This window comes from Myotis nattereri, assembly GCF_964212035.1.
Source record: "Myotis nattereri genome assembly, chromosome: 16".
In the NCBI taxonomy this organism is placed as follows: domain Eukaryota; kingdom Metazoa; phylum Chordata; class Mammalia; order Chiroptera; family Vespertilionidae; genus Myotis; species Myotis nattereri.
In genome coordinates this window covers 17,110,908-17,131,161 of record NC_138091.1, presented here as the reverse complement: position 1 = coordinate 17,131,161, position 20,254 = coordinate 17,110,908, and the positions used below count along the sequence as shown (strand labels likewise).

Below are 20,254 nucleotides of genomic sequence, written 5' to 3'. Positions count from 1 at the left end.
GAAACACGATGTGAGAGAGACACATGGATTGGTTGCCTCTCACATGCGTCCCACCAGGGCCAGGAGCCTGCCAGCGAGGTATGTGCCCTTCCCCGAAATAGAACCCAGGACCCTTCAGTTCGCAGGCCGATGCTCTATCCACTGAGCCAAACGGGCTAGAGATTTCCAAGGTTCTGGTAGGAGTGACAGGGTTGCTATTGAGACCACTCACAGGGATCAGAAAGTTAGGAGGAGCAGGTTTGGACTCGGTCCAGGCAGTAGCTGAACATTCGGAGCAGAAGCCCTGGAAAGGCAGCAGGGCCTGGGACACCGGGCCGGAGGCTACGCCGGCCCGATCCGCAAGCGCGTCCCCGCTCTCCCTCCAGGTGGCACTGCTGCCCCGCGCGCCTGAGCCCGGTTTCCCGAGCCGCGTGCGTTCGGTATTCACCCCTCGGTCCGCTTTTCTCAGTCCGCGCCCCCTCTAGGTCGCGACCTCCCCGCGGGGCCGGAGCGAGCTGGGGATTCAAACCAGGAACGGCCTCCAGAGAGAGTGTCCAAGTTGCCCACGCGACCAGCACATGCGTGGGGGCGCAGGGACCTCAGCGTGGCGTGGTTGCTGTGACCACCTGTCCCTCGGGCTGCTTCCAGGAACCGACATGGGGACCGGGGGCAGGGAAAGGGCCAGATGGGCTGTGCCGGGAGCAGGGACGCATGGAAAGAGGACCCCCCGACACGCTCGGAACGGAATGCCCCGTCCTCCATGGCCACCCCCGCGTGGGAAACATGTCGCGGACCCTTTAAGGCTCCATCTCCCTGCCCTCCCCAGCCCAGGACAAGCCGGGACACCCGGGACTTGACATTTGGCTTCTCCCAACGTGGGAGCTAAAAATAATCGCTGTGGGTTACTTTAGGCCATCGCTTCTCAGGCACCGCGCGCGGGCTCGCACGCTCTCCGGCCGCCCGAGTGCCCTCTGGGGCGAGGATACCTGGCCCATTCCCTGCACTCGAACCCGCGGTCCCAACTTGCGGCGCCAGACTTTCCAGTCGCCTCTCCAGCCCCCAGACCTCGGCTGGTGGGAGGAGTCTTCACGCGAGGGGGCGGGGCCTCCTCCAACCTGGAGGGAATCCGAGGGGCGTGTCCTGCCGGCACGCTGTGGGGTGTGGCCTGGCTGACAATCCGCTAGCAGGTGCCAAGCTCTTAAACCCTTCGCTTAGGGGCGTGGCCTCCCGGGGTGTGCGGGACCCTGGCCAATGGGTGTCGTGAAGGGCGTGGCCCTTGGCGAGGTGGGGGCGCTCCTCGGGTCTTTTCCCTCGAGCCCGGTCCTGCCAGATCCCCGGAGCCCGGCGGCTCTCGAGCTCCCTGGCTTGCGGCGGTGGGTCCCGCTGGGCACCCCTCCGCACTTCACCCGGGACCCCCGTCGCCCCCGCGCCCTCCGCCCGCCAGGCTGGGCCGAAGACCCCCAGTCGCCTCCGTCTCGTGAACTGCTGCAGCTCCTTTGCCTGCCTCCAGCTCCTAAGACAAGATGCCGTCGGGCTTCCAACAGATCGGCTCGGAAGTAGGGTTCGGCATGGAGTGGTGGGACGGGGTCGGGCCCCGCTTCTCCCGGGCGGGGGTCGCCGCCGGGGTCGGCGGAGGGGCGGTCCCCGCGCAGGCGCAGGGGTGGGGGTGGCAGCCTGGCTATTTATACTCCGGACGGGACAACCCGTGACGGTCGGATTCCAGTCCCTCCCGGAGCTGAGGGAGCCTGGGGGGCTGTTCAGGGCCACGGGCCACGGGCCACGGGCCACGCCGGACTGTGTGAGGCCAGGGCACCCCTTCTCCAGCGCTCGGCGAATTGCGCCAGAATCGGGGACACTCTGCCCTCGATCCAGCTTGAGAAAGCAGATCCGGGCGGGCCTTGAATTCCAGGAGCTTCGTCCCGGCTCCTGGGAAGTGTTTCGGGGCCCGAGGCCCCGTGCTGGCCCCCGCCCCCACTCCTGGTGGTTCTCCAGAACGCTGAACTTTCCCTGGGCCCCGGGGTTGGCGGAGGGGCACCCCCCCCCCCCCCCAGCTCAGGTTTCTGCTCGGAGACAGTCTGTGCCGCCAGTGAGCGACCGCCACCGCCCCTCACGCCACTTTCCCGCCCCATCCCCTGGGCCCGGCTCTTCCACGCGAAAGCTCGGCATGGCCCCCTGCCCTTCGACGGGGCTTAGGGGGAGGGAGGCGGGCGAACGTAGAGAAGGCCACCACCAGGGCCATGGGCAGGGAGCAGTGACCGCGATGTCCTTTCTGGAATCACTCTTCTGGAGCCTGTTGGGGGCCTCCCGGAGCCGCCGAGAGAACCCCCAGCGGGGAGGGAAGAGGACGGAGGGGCCGATGGAAATGCACATTTATAAATGTCCGTTTACAAAACCAGCGCTGTCCAGGATGCCGTTAACATTTTATTTTGATTTTCACACATTCATTGTAGGCAAAGCAAGCCACAGCCCAGCCCCCTTTCCTCCTCCCCCAGAGGAAAGCTATGTTCAGGGGGGAAGTGACTTGTCCAAGGTCACATCAACCTGAGCTCAGGTCTCTCAAGGCCAAACCTGTCCCAAGGTCACAGGAATGGTGAGACCTAGGTCCTCAAACATTGCTCTGCTGGCTGGACGCAAACACCCAGTGTCTCCTCCACGCCCTGGTTCCTGTGGGGTTCTTCCTGCCCCTGTTTATGCTGAGGTCTTCCCGCAAGTCCTAATATGGCCCAGTTTCCCTCACCCAGCGTGCTGGATGGAGCCCAGGAGCATAGGCCCTGGCTGGGCGCAGGCCCAGGCCCCTGGAAGAAGGAACGAAACCATGTTTCCGGGTGACATGCCTCCTCTCCACTCTGCCCGCGCAGGAAGGAGAACCTCCTCAGCAGCGCGTCACCGGGACCCTGGTCCTCGCCGTGTTCTCTGCTGTGCTTGGCTCCTTGCAGTTTGGCTACAACATTGGGGTCATCAATGCCCCACAGAAGGTGAGGCTCCGGCGGCCGGCAGAGCGGGGGTGCCCAAACAAGGAAGGCAGGGGACCGCAGGGATGAGCAGAGAGGGAAGGGTCTGCAGGAACTCACTCCTCTGCTGTCTCCCCAGGTGATTGAACAGAGCTACAATGAGACATGGCTGGGGAGGCAGGGGCCTGGGGGACCTGGCTCCATCCCCCCAAGCACCCTCACCACCCTCTGGGCTCTCTCCGTGGCCATCTTTTCTGTGGGCGGCATGGTCTCCTCCTTTCTCCTTGGCGTCATCTCTCAGTGGCTGGGAAGGTACGGGGCTAAAGGACAAGGGTAGGGGACAGGAAGGGGCTGTTGTACAGGCACCCTAACTCTCACAGCCCACTCTCTGCCTGCCAGGAAGAGGGCAATGCTGGTCAACAACGCCCTGGCAGTGCTGGGGGGCGCCCTCATGGGCCTGGCCAACGCTGCTGCCTCCTATGAGATGCTCATCCTTGGACGGTTCCTCATTGGTGCCTACTCAGGTACCCAAGGGCACCATGGCCCTGCCCAGTGCCCTGCTCTCCTTTACTATCCCCGGGTTTGGTGGGAAGGAGTGGGCAGCCAGCTGCCTCAGCCCCCTCTTCTTCACTCTGCCCAGGGCTCACATCGGGGTTGGTGCCCATGTATGTGGGGGAGATCGCTCCCACTCACCTGCGGGGCGCCTTGGGGACACTCAACCAACTGGCTATCGTCATTGGCATTCTGATTGCCCAGGTGATTGGGCCTGCCCTCACAGGGGGGTGGGGAGAGGTCTGGGGCGGGGCTCGGGGGCACAGGCTGAATGATCTGCCATCCTCCCACAGGTGCTGGGCTTGGAGTCCATGCTGGGCACTGCCACACTGTGGCCACTACTCCTGGGCATCACAGTGCTGCCTGCCCTTCTGCAGCTGGTCCTGCTGCCCTTCTGCCCAGAAAGCCCCCGCTACCTCTACATCATCCGGAACCTGGAGGGGCCCGCCAAAAGGAGTGAGCCTCCACCCCACTTGCTAGAGCCTATTCCCGCCCCTGCGCCTCCCCCTGGCCTCTCAGTCCCGACCCTCCTCGCCTCCAGGTCTGAAGCGCCTGACAGGCTGGGCCGATGTGTCTGGGGCACTGGCTGAGCTGAAGGAGGAGAAGCGGAAGCTGGAGCGCGAGCAGCCGCTGTCCCTGCTGCAGCTCCTGGGCAGCCGAACCCACCGGCAGCCCCTGATCATTGCAATCGTGCTGCAGCTGAGCCAGCAGCTCTCCGGCATCAATGCCGTACGTATGCAGCGGCCTCCAGGAAGGGCAGGGTCAGGGAGCAGCCGGAGAGGAGGGGAGAGGGAACAAGCCCCCTTCCTTAAAACTCGGGGTCAGTCCAGGCTGGTGGGCCGCAGGGAAGGAAGGAACATCCCTCCCATCCCCTCTTTTCCTCCCCCACGTCTAGGTTTTCTACTATTCAACCAGCATTTTTGAGACGGCGGGGGTAGGGCAACCAGCATACGCCACCATAGGAGCTGGAGTGGTCAACACAGTCTTCACCTTGATCTCGGTAACTGCGGGCCTCTGGGGCGGCCACCACCATTGGCTTCGCACCCCTTGGTTGTCTCCATCCACTTCCCATCCTGAAGGCCCTGACTCTCCCTGCAGGTGCTCTTGGTGGAGCGGGCTGGGCGCCGGACTCTCCATCTTCTAGGCCTGGCAGGAATGTGTGGCTGCGCCATCTTGATGACTGTGGCTCTGCTTCTGCTGGTGAGGCCTGGGGAGTAGGAAGGGGACCAGTGGCCCAAACCCACGGGGACTGCTCCAAGAGGCTGTGTCCAGCCAGGGCCACTCCTCAACACATGTGCTTTTTTTTTTTTTTTTTTTTTTTTATATATATATTTTATTGATTTTTTTACAGAGAGGAAGGGAGAGAAAGTTAGAAACATCAATCAGCTGCCTCCTGCACACCCCCCACCGGGGATGTGCCCGCAACCAAGGCACATGCCCCTGACCGGAATCGAACCTGGGACCCTCCAGTCCACAGGCCGGCGCTCTATCCACTGAGCCAAACCGGTTCGGGCCACATGTGCTTTTGATCCTGGAGCCGGCCTGTGTGCTGGGATCATGGTCTGTGCTCCCTAGAGGCCCAGGTTACACTTCCTCCCATGATGGGAGGGAGCTGTAGCACAGTTCTGGCAGCCAGGAGGGAGAGCCGCTGTCTGGCCGGCCGTGGGAACAGTAATTCCTAAGGACCCAGCTTTAGAACCAAGGGGAATTGATCAGCTTAATAGCCGAGAGTCCGTACCATTCCCTCGGCCTTGAATTGGCCTAGGGAAACCAGCTGAATGTCAGTGTTTAGAGATGCTCAGGGGTCTGCTTTAACCTAGGGTGGCAGACCCCCGTCCCCCACGAGCTGCTGGGAGGAGTTGATTTTAGTTCTCTGGGTTGAGGGCAAAGGAAGATGCAGAAAGACCTGACCTGAAGTCCCACCCTCCCTGCCTGGTCCCCAGGAGCGCGTTCCAGCCATGAGCTATGTCTCCATCGTGGCCATCTTCGGCTTTGTGGCATTCTTTGAGATTGGCCCTGGCCCCATCCCCTGGTTCATTGTGGCCGAGCTCTTCAGCCAGGGACCTCGCCCAGCAGCCATGGCTTTGGCTGGTTTCTCCAACTGGACGTGCAACTTCCTCATTGGCATGGGTTTCCAGTATGTTGCGGTAGGTGGCCCACTCCCATCCATCTCCCACCATAGGCCAGGGCGGGGCGGGGCTCTCAGCCACTCACTTCCCAGTCAGGCACTCCCTCAGCTCAGACTACTGGTCTTGAAGATCACTTTGGTGAACCCTGAAGACACCTGCCCCACCTGCATCAAAGGAAAGAAGGGAGCTGAACTAGATTGCATAGCAATAGAGGTGTCTTCAAAACCAACTAGTGGCATAACTTATCTAGACTAGGAATAAAATTATAAACTTCATTGTTAATACTGTGAATGTCTGGGAATCCACTCTCAGTACAGTAACTCAGGATGGTAAGAGGGTGGAAAACTATAGGAGTTGGGGTTCAGAGGATCCTTTTTTCACTAAATTCTCATTCCTGGCTATTTCCATTACCCTGCAAAGGAGCCACCTGCTACCTGCAGTATCCCTGCTCCCTAGGAGAGACTTTCGTTCCTAGCTTGCCTGAGACGGCCCCCCCCCCCCCCCCCCCCCCCCGTCAACACCTCTTTCTCCGCCTGTCCCAGGATGCTATGGGTCCTTACGTCTTCCTTCTATTTGCGGTCCTCCTGCTCGGCTTCTTCATCTTCACCTTCTTAAAAGTGCCTGAAACCCGAGGCCGGACGTTTGACCAGATCTCAGCTGCCTTCCATCGGACACCCTCTCTTTTAGAGCAGGAGGTGAAGCCCAGCACGGAACTTGAGTACTTAGGGCCCGATGAGAATGACTGAGGGACCAGGCAGGGGTGGGAGAGCCAGTCCTCTCTGACCCCCTCCTTTCCTCGGTGGCACTTTAACCCTCTCGTCCCCAGCACTCCCAGGGTGGGGAAGCCCCTGCTGCCTGGTGGAATTGGGAAGCTGGAGGGAGGGGTGGTCCGAGACCCCCTCATTTCCCTCGTGTGACTTTCTTGGATTATTTATGTGTTGTGGTTAGGCTGTGGCCGCCAGGGTGGGCCGTTCTCCCCCCTTGTCCCCCTCCTCCTTCCTCCATAGTTCACCCCAACCCGCCTCAGCTCCAGAATACTTTGCCCCCCTGCTAGAGAGGCGGGATTGGAGGAGAGGCTCTAGGACTGACTTAGGGAAGGTGAACTGAAGTACAGAGCAGGAGTGGACAAGAGAAATCGTTTCCTACCACCTTGGACTCCTCCCACTCTCTGGCACTCTCTCTGAATTCTTGTCACATAGACTCTGGGTGAAGAGGGCTCCGTCTTGACCCCTCCAAGGCGAAGGATGCACCCTCCCAAGGTCTAACCTCACTGCTCTCACTGAAGGCTCAGTCCTCTTGCTCACCTTCCAGGGCGAGAGGGCACACCTGCCCATGTGTGAGAGGAAGGGATAGCAAGCTCTCGCCTCTAAACGCAGGGCTCTGCTCCCAGAGGCCCAGGTCTTTCTTCCTCTCCCATTCTGGAAGGTGTTGAACCCAAAGGCTTTTGGCCAACTAAGGGAAAGAGACATTTGAAAGGCTGCCTGCAACATTAGGCTGGGAGGAATCCTCGGATATTTTTGTATATGCTTGAAAAAGAAGGGGCGGGGAGAAGAAACCAAAAGTCTGTTGTATTAAATGTAAATATATAGATACGTGTATAAAGTCACTGTATGAGACAAGCGTCCTGTTGTGCAGGCACTCGAGGATGGGCTCAGACAGGGATGGACCACAACATCCCCTTCCCCTCTTCCCCTCTATCCCGTCCCACCCCTCAGCTCCCGGCTGAAGAATCCGCTGGATGCTGTCACTCATGCCCCACTTATATTTCTAGTCATTGCTTTAATTAATAGTAAATTAATAAGTTGTAGCTGGAAGTGTCAGACTGCGCTCTCAGCACTTTACAAATCACTTATTCTGCAAGGGAAATATTATCCCCATTTTACAGATGGGAAAAGTGACTCACAGGTTTGAAAGTGCTTGTTCAGAGCTCCACAGCTAGAAACATGGGAACAACGATTCATGACCAGGCCCTGCCCACTGCCCCACAACCTCCTCCCCACCTTCACCCGCCAGTTACCAGCAATTCTCCGAACAGAAAAGAGGCAGAGACCAAGACAACAAGAAAGCCTGTTTTTGTTTTTACTGGAGGCTCAGGTGGCACATGACAGTTCATAAAATGGCTTCAGAGGTAGGGGGTCGAGGGGAAACAAAAAATAAACTGGGGTGGGCAAGAAAAACAACCAGGAGGAGGTAAGAGCTGGCTGGTTCCTTCTCAGCCTGATTTAGGGGAGGGAGTTGATGCCTCTGAACAAAAAGGATGGATCCCTTCCTTCAGCCCTTGGTAGGGAAGAGAGAAAAAAAAGCAAAAAGCTGTTGCTTTGGCCCTCCTGAGTCTCATGGAAAAGGGGGAAAAGCCAGTGTTTTGATGTCATGAATATGGGAAAGGGGGAGGGGGTGCTGGGTAGGGTGCAGGTCAGTTGGAAAACCTGGCAGATACCTGAGAGAGAAAAAGAAATGGACAAGTCATGACTAGTAACTTCTCAGGACCCAGTCTCCGCCCTCTTGGCTCCCCACCCTGGGCCCTCTCCGAGCGCAGCCACTCACCAGATGGTAGTTCTGGGTGTCCTTGAGTTGGAATCACTCCAGGATGGTGGTGGTGGGGTCCCCACTGTTGATGGGGGCTGAGGTCTAGAGAGAGGGGTGGTCAGTTGAGACCTTCTTGTTCGTTAGGGCCCCCCAACTTCCATCTTCTCCCATCTTTTCTCTTCCCATTCCTATAACCCCTTCCCATTCCTCCTCAAATTCACATCCATAGCTGGTGCTGTGGCACCAAGCAGAGCTGAAAGAGGAATCTGCAGGGGCTGACACGGGCTGGACTGCCTCTGCTGGGGTTTCCCGGTGGGTGGGGTGCCTGCCAGAGGTGGGCCCAGCAGTGCTGGCTCTGGTGTCAGGCTGAATGGAAGGGGTGGGGTGGGGTGGGGGCAGGGCCAGGAGATGGGGGAATAGGAGGATAGAGTGATATGGGAAGGGGAAGGGAAAGAAAGGCAGCCCAAGGTCCTCACCTCCTGGGCTGTGGGCTGCCTGGGTCCAGGGGGCTGCTGCCGTCGCCGCTGGAAGTAGGGGCGGTTTCGTGGGCGCTGGGGCTCAGGCCGGGAACCATCAGTGGGACCTTGGCTGGGCTTGGTCTTGCCATCCCCACCTTCTGTGGTAGGCTGCTGGGGTGGCCGGGGGCGGAAAGGCCTGGGGAGAAAAGTGGGGGCCCTAAAGGGCATGGAGGGGCCCAGTGCAGACTGCCTCCTTCCCTCTCAGGACTCCCCCAGGAGAGGTGGGCCAGCCAGCTTCCCATCCCCGTCTCCACCCCAGGAGCCAGCTTCTTTAGCCCTAGGAGTTGGTTCCCCATGGCACCTATGCATTAATCTCTCGCTATCCAGCTCCCGGCAACCCCACCCCAAACCACCGGCTTCAGGCCTGTCTGAGAACTTTGCTCTTCCCCTTCCCATCCCCCTACACCCACCACCCCCATCCGATACTGGACAGTGAAGGGTGAGACAGGACCCTGGAAAGTGAGTCTTACCTTCGGTATCTGGGCCGGAATCTGGGTGGGGGAACCCGCTCATCTCCCTGCTGTTGGTCCCCCTCCAATGGGGCTGTCTCTTTAGGGTCTACCCCATCGGTGCCCTGGGAACACAGAGAGGCCCTGGTGAGCGGGGTGTCCACAGCTCTTCCCAGCCCTGGGTCCCATCCTCTGGGGACTCTGGCTCTCTCTTCACCAACTTCCACTCCTTTCCTAGGACTTGGGAAGCTGGTTCCACATCCCGAGTTCCCCTCACCTCTATAGGCTGCTGCTGGTTGGGGGGCCTCGGGCCTCGCACAAAGCGCCGTCGGTAGAAGAAGGGCGGTGGGCGCCGTCGCCTGGGCCTCTGCCCAGGGTCTTCAGCTCGCTCCCCTTCGATGCACGGTTCTGTCCCACCCGATGGAGCCTCTGCCACCATGGGTGGTGGGGCAGCCGGGCGAGGCCGGGGGATAAATCGGCGGAACCTACGTCGGTTGGGGGCATAGCGGCTACCCTTCACTGGCACCCCTCCAGGCCCAGTTACGTTAGCAGCTTCTGCACCCTGGAAAAGAGGTGGGGAGAACTTGCTCCAACAACAAATGCACAACATTCCCAAAATGGCTCGAATCATTTGTCTCCCCCTTCTTCCAGCTAAATCCCCTCTCCAGCTTTCTTCAGCCCCTCTAACTTCTGCCCACCCTCCCTCAGGGGGGCAATGGCATGTTTGGGCCCTTCTAGGAAGGGCCACCTCTGCAACTTGTCCTTTTGGAATAGCTGCTACTGAACCCTCTTCATTTTAAGCCTGGAGGGCGAGGGGTGTGGGTGCAAAGGCCTGGCAACTGTCCATGTTACTAGAGAGCTGACTGCCTCTGAGGGCCTGCGAAGGGCCCCGTGTGAACAGACAGAAATGCTTGAAGTACAAAGAAACCCAGATATGAAATACTGAGTGATAAAAGGGACATGTTCTTTAGGATGTCTCTTTAAGCAGCCAAAGTGTTAAAGATGACAGTCTGCGTGCGGACACAGTCCGGGCTAACGCGCCAGAGGAAGGGGGGCAGCCTCCCACTCGGTCTCCCGCCACGGCCCCCAAACCTTCTCTCCTTCCACGACATCAAACTCCACAGTCTCCCCGTCTCCAACGCTGCGCAGGAACTTCCTGGGGTTGTTTCTTTTAATCGCTGTCTGGTTAGGGGAAAGGCCGTGAGAAAGGTGAGGACTAGTCTGTCTCACCCCTGCTGGGCCCACCACCCGCCTGTACCCCTTTCAGCATTTTACGTGTGGGCTGGGGCTGGAGGGTGGAGCAAGGAGAAGGTAGTCAGAGTTTAGTAGGGGAAGAGCCATACACTAGGGGCCTCAAGAACAATTGTGCAGTTACCACCATCCCTAGGACACACTCCCTCCTCCTTTACCCCTCAGGCACTTACAAAAGGGAGGCGAGAAACACGAACTCAAAACAAAAACAACCGCAACAAAAAGCAGAGACAGCCCCAAGTTGCAAAGTGGGGAAAATGTCCTGTGCTTCTTACCTCGATCCCACTGAGAGCTCTTTCCACCAAAGCAGTGGTTCTCAAACTGTGGCGGGCATCAGCATCACCTGGAGTGCTCGTTAAAAGATTGCCGCCTCTCCCCCAAGTCTGATTCAGTAGGTCTGGGGTGGGGCCTGAGAATTTGGATGTCAGGTGATGCTGCTGGTGCAGGGACCGCACTTTGAGAACCACTAGCCTGTGTCCTTTGCCTCCGGACATCGCCTGTGATTCGTCCCTGTGGTGTTAACAGGTCACAGTAGGCACTGCGCATGCCAGGCGCAGAGGGCAGCGCATACGTTTCTGACGGACAACCCAACACAAGTGGGACCAATGGCAGTTAATGTGGGCACCTGATGCAGATGGGGAGGGAAACCATTGCCTGGTGGACATGCTGTTGTGAGGTAAAAGCTGCAGAGCATGATCTGTGCTGCTCAGCCTTTCAAGAGAGGGCAGGTTCCTTCCCTCAGAAAGCCAGCCTAGCTCTTACCTGGTGAACAAAGACATCTTCCTTGGTGTCATTCCTGCAGGACAGGATGGCTGTTAGGGGGTGGCTTTGGTGAGGTGCTCACCTCCCCCGGGGGGCGCCCTAGCTGCCCATCCCTAAACTCCGCAGGCCCACCCCCTCGCCTTCCGTGGCTGATTGGAGGTAGGCAGGGTCCCAGAAGCAGGCATGAAGAGAAGTATACCTATCCCTCCATGGAAAACCTGGGCTTCATGAAGAAAGGGTGGAGGAGGAAAGGAAATTCACTTTGCAGGAGCTGAGCACTCCACCCTCTACCGCTTAGAACCTGGTAGGGCTGGGTATAACTGTCCCTGTCAACACCCCCTCATCCCCACCCCCCATCGTGGTTGGAAAATTCCACTCCTGTCTCCTTCCTTCTACAGTCAGAGAGTGCAGGCAGGAGGAGAGGTGCAGAACAAGTCTGAGATGGGGACAATGTGTCAAGAACTTGCTCTCAACAGCCCCAAACTTCATTCTCAGCCTCAACCAGGAGGTGAACCCCAAGGTCAGGCCCCTTTTCAGCACACCAAGGGACCAAGGGTAAGAGAGAAGATAATATCCGGCCATCCTCTATTACGGCTTGCCTATTACCCCCGTTTATCCTAGCACCCCAATGCGGGGAGGGGAGAGACGTTCCTTCCAATCTCCCAGGAGTCCTGTTTTCAGAATTAGAGGAGGGCCCTCCCCTAGAACAAACATTCCAGCTGTAAAGCACTTGGGTCTGCACAAAGGTCAGCCTGCGAAGAGGGAACTAGGGCCTCCCCAGAGGGCTGGGCTGGGCAGGGTGCCCAGGCTGGGGAAGGGCCCACAGGGGGGGACCTGGCTTTGCTCAGAATCTGCCACTAGGGCCTCTCCCAGTGCATGGGGGTGGGGTGGGGCGGGGGGGAGTGAGGCTGCCAAAGAGAAGAAAAGCAGCAGCCTCTGGCTGGGCTGGCTCCTTCCCCAACCCCCACCAGCCTCAGTCCCATCAGGTGGGGGTTTCAAATGAACCAACAACCCAGTAAGGAAGATGAGTTATGAGAGTGCTATGTGTGCTGCCCGAAACAGGAAAGTGAGTGCGGCCCAGCGCCCCGGGGCACAGACAGCAGGTACATTCTGCCCCAAAGGTGAGGCAAACTAAACCAGGAGGTGAGACAGACAAGCTGGGAGGGTCGGAGCAGGTTTGCCAACTTCCTAGATCCTTAACCCTCCGCTGCCCTTGGAGACGAGGAGCTTCATCTCGCCCACATTTGTGTTAGGATTAAAGGCTTTCAATCAACGTCAGCTGGACATTGCAACCATGTGCTTCGTTCGGCAGGCAGGGGCGGAGATGAGGTCGGGGAGGTGTCCACTCCCACGGGCCAGCCGGGAAGACGCCCCTTCCTCCCCCTCCCTAGGCTCCTCGGATACCTGTTGATGAATCCGTAACCATTTCGGACGTTGAACCACTTGACAGTGCCCAGGACTTGGATTGCTGCCAGGCAGAGGTGCCGTAGGGACAGTAGGTGGGGGAAGAGATGGAGTCGGACTCAGTTTGGAGACACCCCAAAGCCTAACCTACCTTCCTACGGCCTCAGTTAACTTAGCTTCAAGTGGAAGTGCCCCCACAGGGAGGCGCGGGCTTTCCACACCTTCCAGCACTGAGACTGGCTCCTCGAGGCCTCCAGCCCAGGCCTTGCACCTAGACTCGTGCACTCACCTGCTGCACCAAGTCTTAACGTCAGAGTCCCTAGTGCACCTGCTTCCCGGGCTTAGCCATTGCGTGGGACTAACCCGCGCCAAGCCTTCCGCCCGGGGCGTGGCCAGACCCTGCGGTTCCTTCTCCACCCGAGGCCCTCGCTGGACCTGCTCACCACGCCCCCCCACCCCCACCCCCGCCCAGAAGGCACGGCAGGACTCCCACCAGGGACCCACTCCGGTCCGCCGCCCCTACCCCGGCCAGTCCTTTGAGCCCGGGGCTTCCCAGACCCCGCCGGGCTCCACGATGCCCCTCGCCCAGCCCGCCCGCCCCCTTAGAACCGCCCTGGCTCGCGTCCTCCCCCCTCACCCAGCACCGGCTTGTCCGCCTGGCTCCGGGTTGAGGGCGCGGGGGTCCCCGAGGCCGCCGTCGCCGGGTTGCCAGGAGTGTGGGGGCCCAGCGCCGACGGGGTCCCAGCGGCTGGGCCGGAGGCGGCTCCGACCCCGCCGCCGCCCGCCCCGCCGCCTGCTTTCTGTGGCTCCCCCGCCGGCACCGGCACCACCACCGCTACCACCCCTGCCGCCGTCGCGGGCACCGTCGCCGCGGGGGCCGCTGACGCCACCGCTGCCGCCTCCGCCTCGCTCATCCCGCCGGGTCCAGTACCGGCCCCCGCCACCACCGCCTCCTCCGCCACCACCGCCGCCACCGCCCCGGCCCCTCCCCCTGGCTCGCGCACCCGCCACCCCGCTCGGTCCTCGCGCCCCGAGCCTCGCCCGCACGCCGGCAGCGGGCCCGGACCCCAGGCCAATCGCAGCCCGCAGCCGCGGCGCGCGCAGACCCCGCCTCCCGGCCGCAGGCCAATCCCCGCGGACCCGCACGCCCGCCCCGCCTCCCGGGCTTCGCGTCGCGGCCGCAGCCCGCGCCCGCCGCCCCGTAAGTACACCTGGGCCCCGCCCCGCCGTCATCACGTGACTGCGCACGGCCACACCCATTGGTCGGCGGCCCCTTTCCCCACCCCTCCGCCCCTTTTCACCGGCCGCGGGAAATCAAACGGGCTGGTGGCGCCCCAACGGCCACCTGGGCTCGGCGCGAAGGGCGGGGCGGGGCGGGGCGGGGCCGGCCGCTCCACGGTTGCCCCTAACGACCTGGGTGGGGGCCGGACGCCGCAGTCTCGGTTCCGGCGTGAGCGGCGCGGATCGCCTGCACCCTCGAGGCGGCCCCAGCCCGCTCCGCGGCTCGCGAGTGAAAGCCTCCTCCCAGCCGCCCCGCCCGCTCTAGAGGATGCGGGCTCGGGCCGCCCGGGCTGCGGCCTTTGCCCGCGGAGCCAGCTGGACGGCGCAGCACAACAGTTTTCCCGGCTCACGCTTGCTTTCACAGCCGGGGACTCCCGCCTTTGCTTTTCAGGTAAAATTTACAACCAAATGCACAACTCTCCACCGAGCTCTGATAACCGCGTTAGTCCAGGTGGTCGGTGTCCTCGTCCAGGTGTTCTTCCCTCGCCCCCAGCAGTTCCCTCGAGCTCCCTGCAGACGATCGGCCTCCCCGCGGGCCACCGCGGCGACCACCCTAGATGCATTTCCGGGTCCGTGCTGGGCGCGGTGGTCGCCGGTCAGGCGGGGCCTCCCTCTCCAGCTCCCTTCTCCCTTCTCTTGTCCAGCTGGCCAGGCTTAGGGCCTTTGCACCGGCGGTTTTCCTCCAAGTCTTGCAGGCTGACTTCTTTAAGTACCAGCGTACATATCCGTCCTATGACATCGTCCTTTATTTTTCTCATGGTGTTTTTGAAAATATGGGAGTATCCTGTTTGTTCATTTGCCCCTTTATTCTATTTCTGGCCCCCCACCCCCATGGTCCCTTCTGCCACGCTAGACTGTGAACTCCACAGCGGCAAGAATTCCGTAGTTATGCCTGACGCCTGGGACAGTGCCAGCCACAACACAGACAGACTCTCTATATTTCTTGAATAAATGAATGGCCCCCGTTCCACAGATGAGAAGGCTGGGTTTCTCGGGAGCCCCGGAGGTCTGACCCGGGAGCCGCCATCTCTCTCCTGGAATGATGCGGCTCCAGAAGTTGCTCCTCCCGCAGGCGCCCTCCGCGGCCCGGGGCGGACCTGGCCCGCGCCGGGCAGCGTGTATTTTTAGCCGGGACAGCACACGTGCCCCTGGGCGCAGCTCGGCCCCACGTGCGCTTCCCGGGTCCAGGTGTCCCCACGCCCAGCCCGCCCTCGGCTCCCCAGCCGCGGCCTGTCCCGGTCCTGGAGCGCCCTCTCCCGGCGGGTCCCGGGGGCCGCCGGCACTGGTTTCCTTGCCGTCCTTCAATCCGGTGCCTCTTACCCCACCGTTTCCGAATGGAGGATTCTGTTTCCCAGGACACAATGGACAAAAAAGGAGAAAAGATGAGAAAACAACTAAATCACGAGGCGAGGCAGTGAAGGATCCAGAAATGATCACCTTCCTTTAGCCTATTAAGGACCGACTCACCTGTGCCCACTCCTGAATTCAATTCGAGGCTGGGGAAGGCAAGCAAGGCGGTTCGGTGTGTCCCTGGCAACAAAAGAAGGGCCCGGGCCTATCGAGAGGTCTCTGGTTGGTGCCCCGTCAGGGCACATGCAGGGGCTGCGGGCTTGATCCCGGGTGGGAGACGCGCAGGAGGCAGCCGATTGATGGTTCTCTCTCAACACTGGTGTTTCTCTCTTTCTTCCTCTCCCTTCCTCTCTGAAATCAATAAAAATACATTTAAAACAAGCAAACAAAAAAGATTAAAAATTAGGAGACGAGGGGCGGGGGTGCTGCAGGGAAAAGCACTCCCCCTGAGGCCTCTGAGACATGAAACAACATGCGTACATACAACAGTTACCGACTCTCTGCCTCCGTGGATAAGAATTAGCAGATGCCACCCAGAGATGCTCAGGGGAGTTGAATGTCCCTGTTCAGTTGGAGGGTTTGTGATGTAATGTTCTGGGTATTTAAATATCATTATGTGCTGTGGATAACAAGGACTCCAAGGCATTCGGAGGAAGGCCGCCTCCTTTCTCTGTCACTCTCTTTGCATTTGCTCATGCCACCTGAAGTTGTCTCGCCTACTTTGTTCACTGTTACAGAACAAACACCGCCATGCCTCTTTAGCTATTGCCCCGTATATTTCCGTTAATTTAACACCAAGCTTCCTGAAAGCAGTCTTTTTTTTTTTTTTAAATATATTTTATTGATTTTTCTACAGAGAGGAAGGGAGAGAGAGTCAGAAACATCGATGAGAGAGAAACATCGATCAGCTGCCTCCTGCACATCTCCTACTGGGAATGTGCCCACAACCCAGGTACATGCCCTTGACCGGAATCGAACCCAGGACCCTTCAGTCCGCAGGCCGACGTTCTGTCCACTGAGCCAAACCGGTTTTGGCCTGAAAGCAGTCTTTACTGTCGCTACTCCCTCATCTTTCTTTCACACCCCACCAGCCCAAATCCAGTTTCTGCTCTACCACTCCACTGAGATGGCTTCAGCAATGGTCTTACAGTCCCTTCTTTAAAAAAAAATTTTTTTAGCCCTAACTGGTTTGGCTCAGTGAGCATCGGCCTGCGGAATGAGCGGTCCCAGGTTCGATTCCGGTCAAGGGCATGTACCCAGTGGGGGGTGTGTAGGAGGCAGCTGATCAATGTTTCTCTCTCATTGATGTTTCTAACCCTCTCCCTTCCTCTCTGTAAAAAAAAAAAAAAAGTCGCCGAAACCAGTTTGGCTCAGTGGATAGAGCGTCACCTGCGGACTGAAAGGTCCCAGGTTCGATTCCGGTCAAGGGCATGTACCTGGGTTGCAGGCACATCCCCAGTAGGAGATGTGCAGGAGGCAGCTGATCGATGTTTCTCTCTCATCGATGTTTCTGGCTCTCTATCTCTCTCCCTTCCTCTCTGTAAAAAATCAATAAAATATATTTTTTAAAAAAGTCAATAAAATATATATATATATATATATATATATATATATATATATATTTTTTTTTTTTTTTTTTTTAAGATTTACCTGTGCAACCGGCCAGGCCAATCCTTCTTAATTGAGACATTCGGTGGATGTTTTTTTAGTTCTCTTTCTACTCCATCAAGAGAAGTGCTCTTTCTGTAGCTTCTACTGCCCAACCTTTTTTATACCTCTCCTTTTGTGGCTTGCCCTTCTCACCAGCCTCATTCTTTCCTGGGCTGTCTTCTCCTGCCACCTGCCATCTATCTGCAGGAGTTTTTATGCATTCCCCTGCTTTGGGTGACCACCTGCTACTGTCACCCTTAAACCTGTGTCTCCAGCCCTGTGTCCTTCCCACCTCCTGTCAGACTCTGAGCCAGGCACTCTGTAGCCCGTTGCTCCACAGGCTTCTGAAACTTGACAAGCCAACCTCTCAGCTCCTCTGTTTCCTCCCTCCCACTTCCTCCTTGCTGAGTTACATCACCACATTCCCACAAGGGATCATCCTTTAGTACCAATTCTCCATTTGCAGAGCAGTTCCTCCTGGATATGTCCAAGCTTAGCATAGCAAAGATAGCAAAGGCGGAGGTTTGTGGCATCAAACTGTGGCATCAAACCTTGAAAGGTTTAAAAGGAGTCACTCACCACCTGGCCAGCGTGGCTCAGTGGTTGAGCATCAACCTGTGAACCACGAGGTCATGGTTTGATTCCCAGTCAGGACACATGCCCGGGTTGTGGGCTCGATCCCAGTGGGGGGCATGCAGAAGGCAGTCAATCAATGATTCTCTCTCATCATTGATGTTTCTCCCTTTCTTCCTCTCCTTCCCTCTCTGAAATGAATAAAAATATATTTTAAAAAATAAAAGGGGTCACCTCTGCCCCTGGTACCAAATACTCCCAGCAACATTCCCCTCCAACTTTCTTGTTGCAGCTCAAATCAGATCTTACTTCTTCTCTCATCCAATTCCTGTTCTCTTATTTCTCATGCCTACAGCCTCCACCTTCTCCCATCTACTCCTTAGCTGCTGCTACCTCTGTCCTCCCGTTTCCAGGCTCTGCTCGCACTCTGCCAAATCCTTGATCGTTTCTCCACCGTCCATCTCCTTGTCCTCTCGACCATATCTGATATTACTTACCACCTCCTTCTGGAAACCTTGTTGTTTTTTTAACCTAAACACAGTAATTGCTGATATTTGTTGAGCATTTACTATGTCCCATATGCTGGGGGCCAGCCCCAGCGGTCCAGGGGTTCCCAAAGGTGTGGACTGAGTCGGCGAAGAATGTTTTACACGGAGACAGCGTTCAGAGCTCTCTAGCTTTCCTTAGTCTCCGTGGATCTTCCCTGTGCCTGGCTGAGGCCTCAGAGAGAGATCCCAAGGCAAGCTGAGCCTTTATTTTATAGTGAGAGGTAAACAAGGTAGTGGTTTCCAAAGTTACACTGTTCTTGTGAGTTTCACTTGTTTTGACCATGGTTATACTTCCTGCACTTCCTCAGCCCATTAGCTTCCCAGATAAGATCTAGGGAGTGTTACAAGGTCAAGCCTAATTATGCTAAGAGGACTGTGCCCTCTAAGCTGGGAATTGTTTGTGACTTTGCCTACAGGTCAGTCTGAGGCTTAACCCTATATCAGCTCCCTACACCCATATACACTTTTAAGCACAGTAGAGGCCTCTAGTCATTGCAACCGTCCTGGGAAGTGGATACTATGAAAATTATCCCATTTTTCAGATAAGGAAACAGAGGTATAGTAAAGTGAAGCAACCAGCCTAAACTCATAATACTGTGGAACACACTGAGCTGAAATTCAAATGCAGATCAGCCTAACTCCAGAGCCCAACTTCCAAGTCATCAGCCTCTTTCCGCTGTGCTGGGACTGCACTTTTCTTCTTTTCTTTATTTTTAAAATATATTTTATTGATTTTTTACAGAGAGGAAGTGAGAGGGATAGAGAGTTAGAAACATTGATGAGAGAGAAACATCGACCAGCTGCCTCCTGCGCACCCCCTACTGGGGATGTGCCCACAACCAAGGTACATGCCCTTGGCCGGAATCGAACCTGGGACCCTTGAGTCTGCAGGCCGACGCTCTATCCGCTGAGCCAAACCGGCTAGCGCTGGGACTGCACTTTTCCATCTTCCTCACCATCTTATGGCCTCGCGCCCCCTCCAGTTCTTCCCACATATCAGGCTTTTCCTCCCAAACTAAATTTCTGGAGAGGCTGTCTGCATTCCGCAGGCACTGCTGCTTCTCTGTCGGCATTCAGGAAAGACTCTGACAGTTGTCATGTTACTTAGTTCAATGAACACTTTTTTGCTCTTATTTCTGTCTGTGTGGCAGATGCAACTGGAGGCCATTTCCTTCTCACGTGTCTTCATGGGCTCCTCAGTCTTTTACTTGCCCCTTCCTAAAGGTCAGAGTCCCCGGTTCCTCTGTTCTGCCTCTGTAACCTCTCCTGTGGAGACTCATCTGCTCCCACGGCTGTAGATATGCCCTGTTGTGGGTAGAATTGTGTCCCCTAAGAATATATGTTGAAGCCCTAACCCCTGGCACCTGTGAATGTGACCTTGTTTGGAAATAGGATCTTTGCAGATGTCATCAAGTTAAGGTGGAGTCACTAGGAGGTCCTAATCCAATAGGATCGGTGTCCTTAGAAGAGGAAAGTGCTACGGAAAGACAGGCACAAAGGGAGAAGGCCGTGTACTGAGGTGCTACAGCTGCAAGCCACGGAACGCCTGGGGCTGCTAGCAGCTGGAAGAGGCAAGGAAGGATCCTCTGCGAGGCTTTGAGAGGACAGCCCTGCCAGCATTGTGATTTCAGACTTCTACAGAACTGTGAGGAGGAGTTTTTGTTGTTTTTAGTACCAAGTTTGTGGTACTTCGTTGCCATAGCTCTAGGAAACCAGTCAACAGCACAGACACAGAGGACTCCCCGATGTTTGCCTCCGGCCTAGAACACCTGAGCTCCCGACCCATGATGGCCAACTGCAAGCTGGGCGTCTCCAGGGTGCCCTGTCTCGGTAAAGGGCTCCACCGTCTCTGGTTCACACCGTCAGCAACGCTCACCTCCGTCACTGCAACAGCCTCCTGCCTACTTGGCCTCCTCACCTCCAGTGCTCCCACCCTCCAGCCCTTTTCACGGAGCTCCTCCCCGTCATGGTGTTCCATGGCCTACTTTATTTTCACTTTGTACTTATTCGCACCTGATATCTCCTTGTCCCTGTTTTCTTGTTTCTAATATGTAAGCTTGGGATCTTGTCTGTCTTACTCACTGCTGTACTCTCAGTACCTAAAACGATACCTGACATCTAGTAAATGACCAGTAAATATTTGGCTGCATGAATGAAGGCAGCCAAAAGATCTTGATACAATGTATTTTTTTCTGGCAATATTTAGGCACATTAAATATACACATTCCCACCGAAACCGGTTTGGCTCAGTGGATAGAGCGTCGGCCTGCGGACTGAAGGGTCCCGGGTTCGATTCCGGTCAAGGGCATGTACCTGGGTTGCGGGCACATC

General features: G+C 57.5%; 2 protein-coding genes across 3 annotated transcripts; one reads left to right on the top strand and one right to left on the bottom strand.

Annotated features, from left to right (window-relative positions):
- The first annotated feature begins 1,292 nt into the window (after positions 1-1,292).
- Positions 1,293-7,229, top strand: SLC2A4 (solute carrier family 2 member 4). The gene is made up of 11 exons (XM_081110062.1): positions 1,293-1,535; positions 2,838-2,954; positions 3,070-3,242; positions 3,330-3,454; positions 3,571-3,686; positions 3,776-3,938; positions 4,024-4,211; positions 4,378-4,482; positions 4,581-4,682; positions 5,426-5,629; positions 6,154-7,229. Exons 1-11 carry the CDS (start codon positions 1,503-1,505, stop codon positions 6,355-6,357), a joined length of 1,530 nt encoding a protein of 509 aa, XP_080966188.1. The 5' UTR covers positions 1,293-1,502; the 3' UTR covers positions 6,358-7,229.
- A 437-nt stretch (positions 7,230-7,666) lies between these two features.
- YBX2 (Y-box binding protein 2) lies at positions 7,667-13,435 on the bottom strand (the record flags this gene model as incomplete). Of its 2 annotated transcripts, XM_081110060.1 has the most annotated exons (9): positions 7,667-8,048; positions 8,156-8,239; positions 8,614-8,791; positions 9,126-9,229; positions 9,382-9,666; positions 10,197-10,286; positions 11,118-11,151; positions 12,522-12,585; positions 13,159-13,435. In XM_081110060.1, 8 exons carry the CDS (start codon positions 13,433-13,435, stop codon positions 8,189-8,191), a joined length of 1,083 nt encoding a protein of 360 aa, XP_080966186.1. In that variant the 3' UTR covers positions 7,667-8,048; positions 8,156-8,188. The 2 variants fall into 2 exon arrangements, with proteins under 2 accessions (XP_080966186.1, XP_080966187.1); XM_081110061.1 differs by lacking the exons at positions 12,522-12,585; positions 13,159-13,435 and adding an exon at positions 10,631-10,865 and having other exon boundaries at positions 11,118-11,141.
- Between the last annotated feature and the right edge of the window lie 6,819 nt (positions 13,436-20,254).

Bases quoted from the DNA above. Each gene is read 5' to 3' on its own strand.
- SLC2A4 (XM_081110062.1), top strand. From the start codon at position 1,503: ATGCCGTCGGGCTTCCAACAGATCGGCTCGGAA. The intron at 2,955-3,069 runs GTGAGGCTCCGG...CTGTCTCCCCAG, and splicing joins TCATCAATGCCCCACAGAAG to GTGATTGAACAGAGCTACAA. The intron at 3,939-4,023 runs GTGAGCCTCCAC...CCTCGCCTCCAG, and splicing joins GGAGGGGCCCGCCAAAAGGA to GTCTGAAGCGCCTGACAGGC.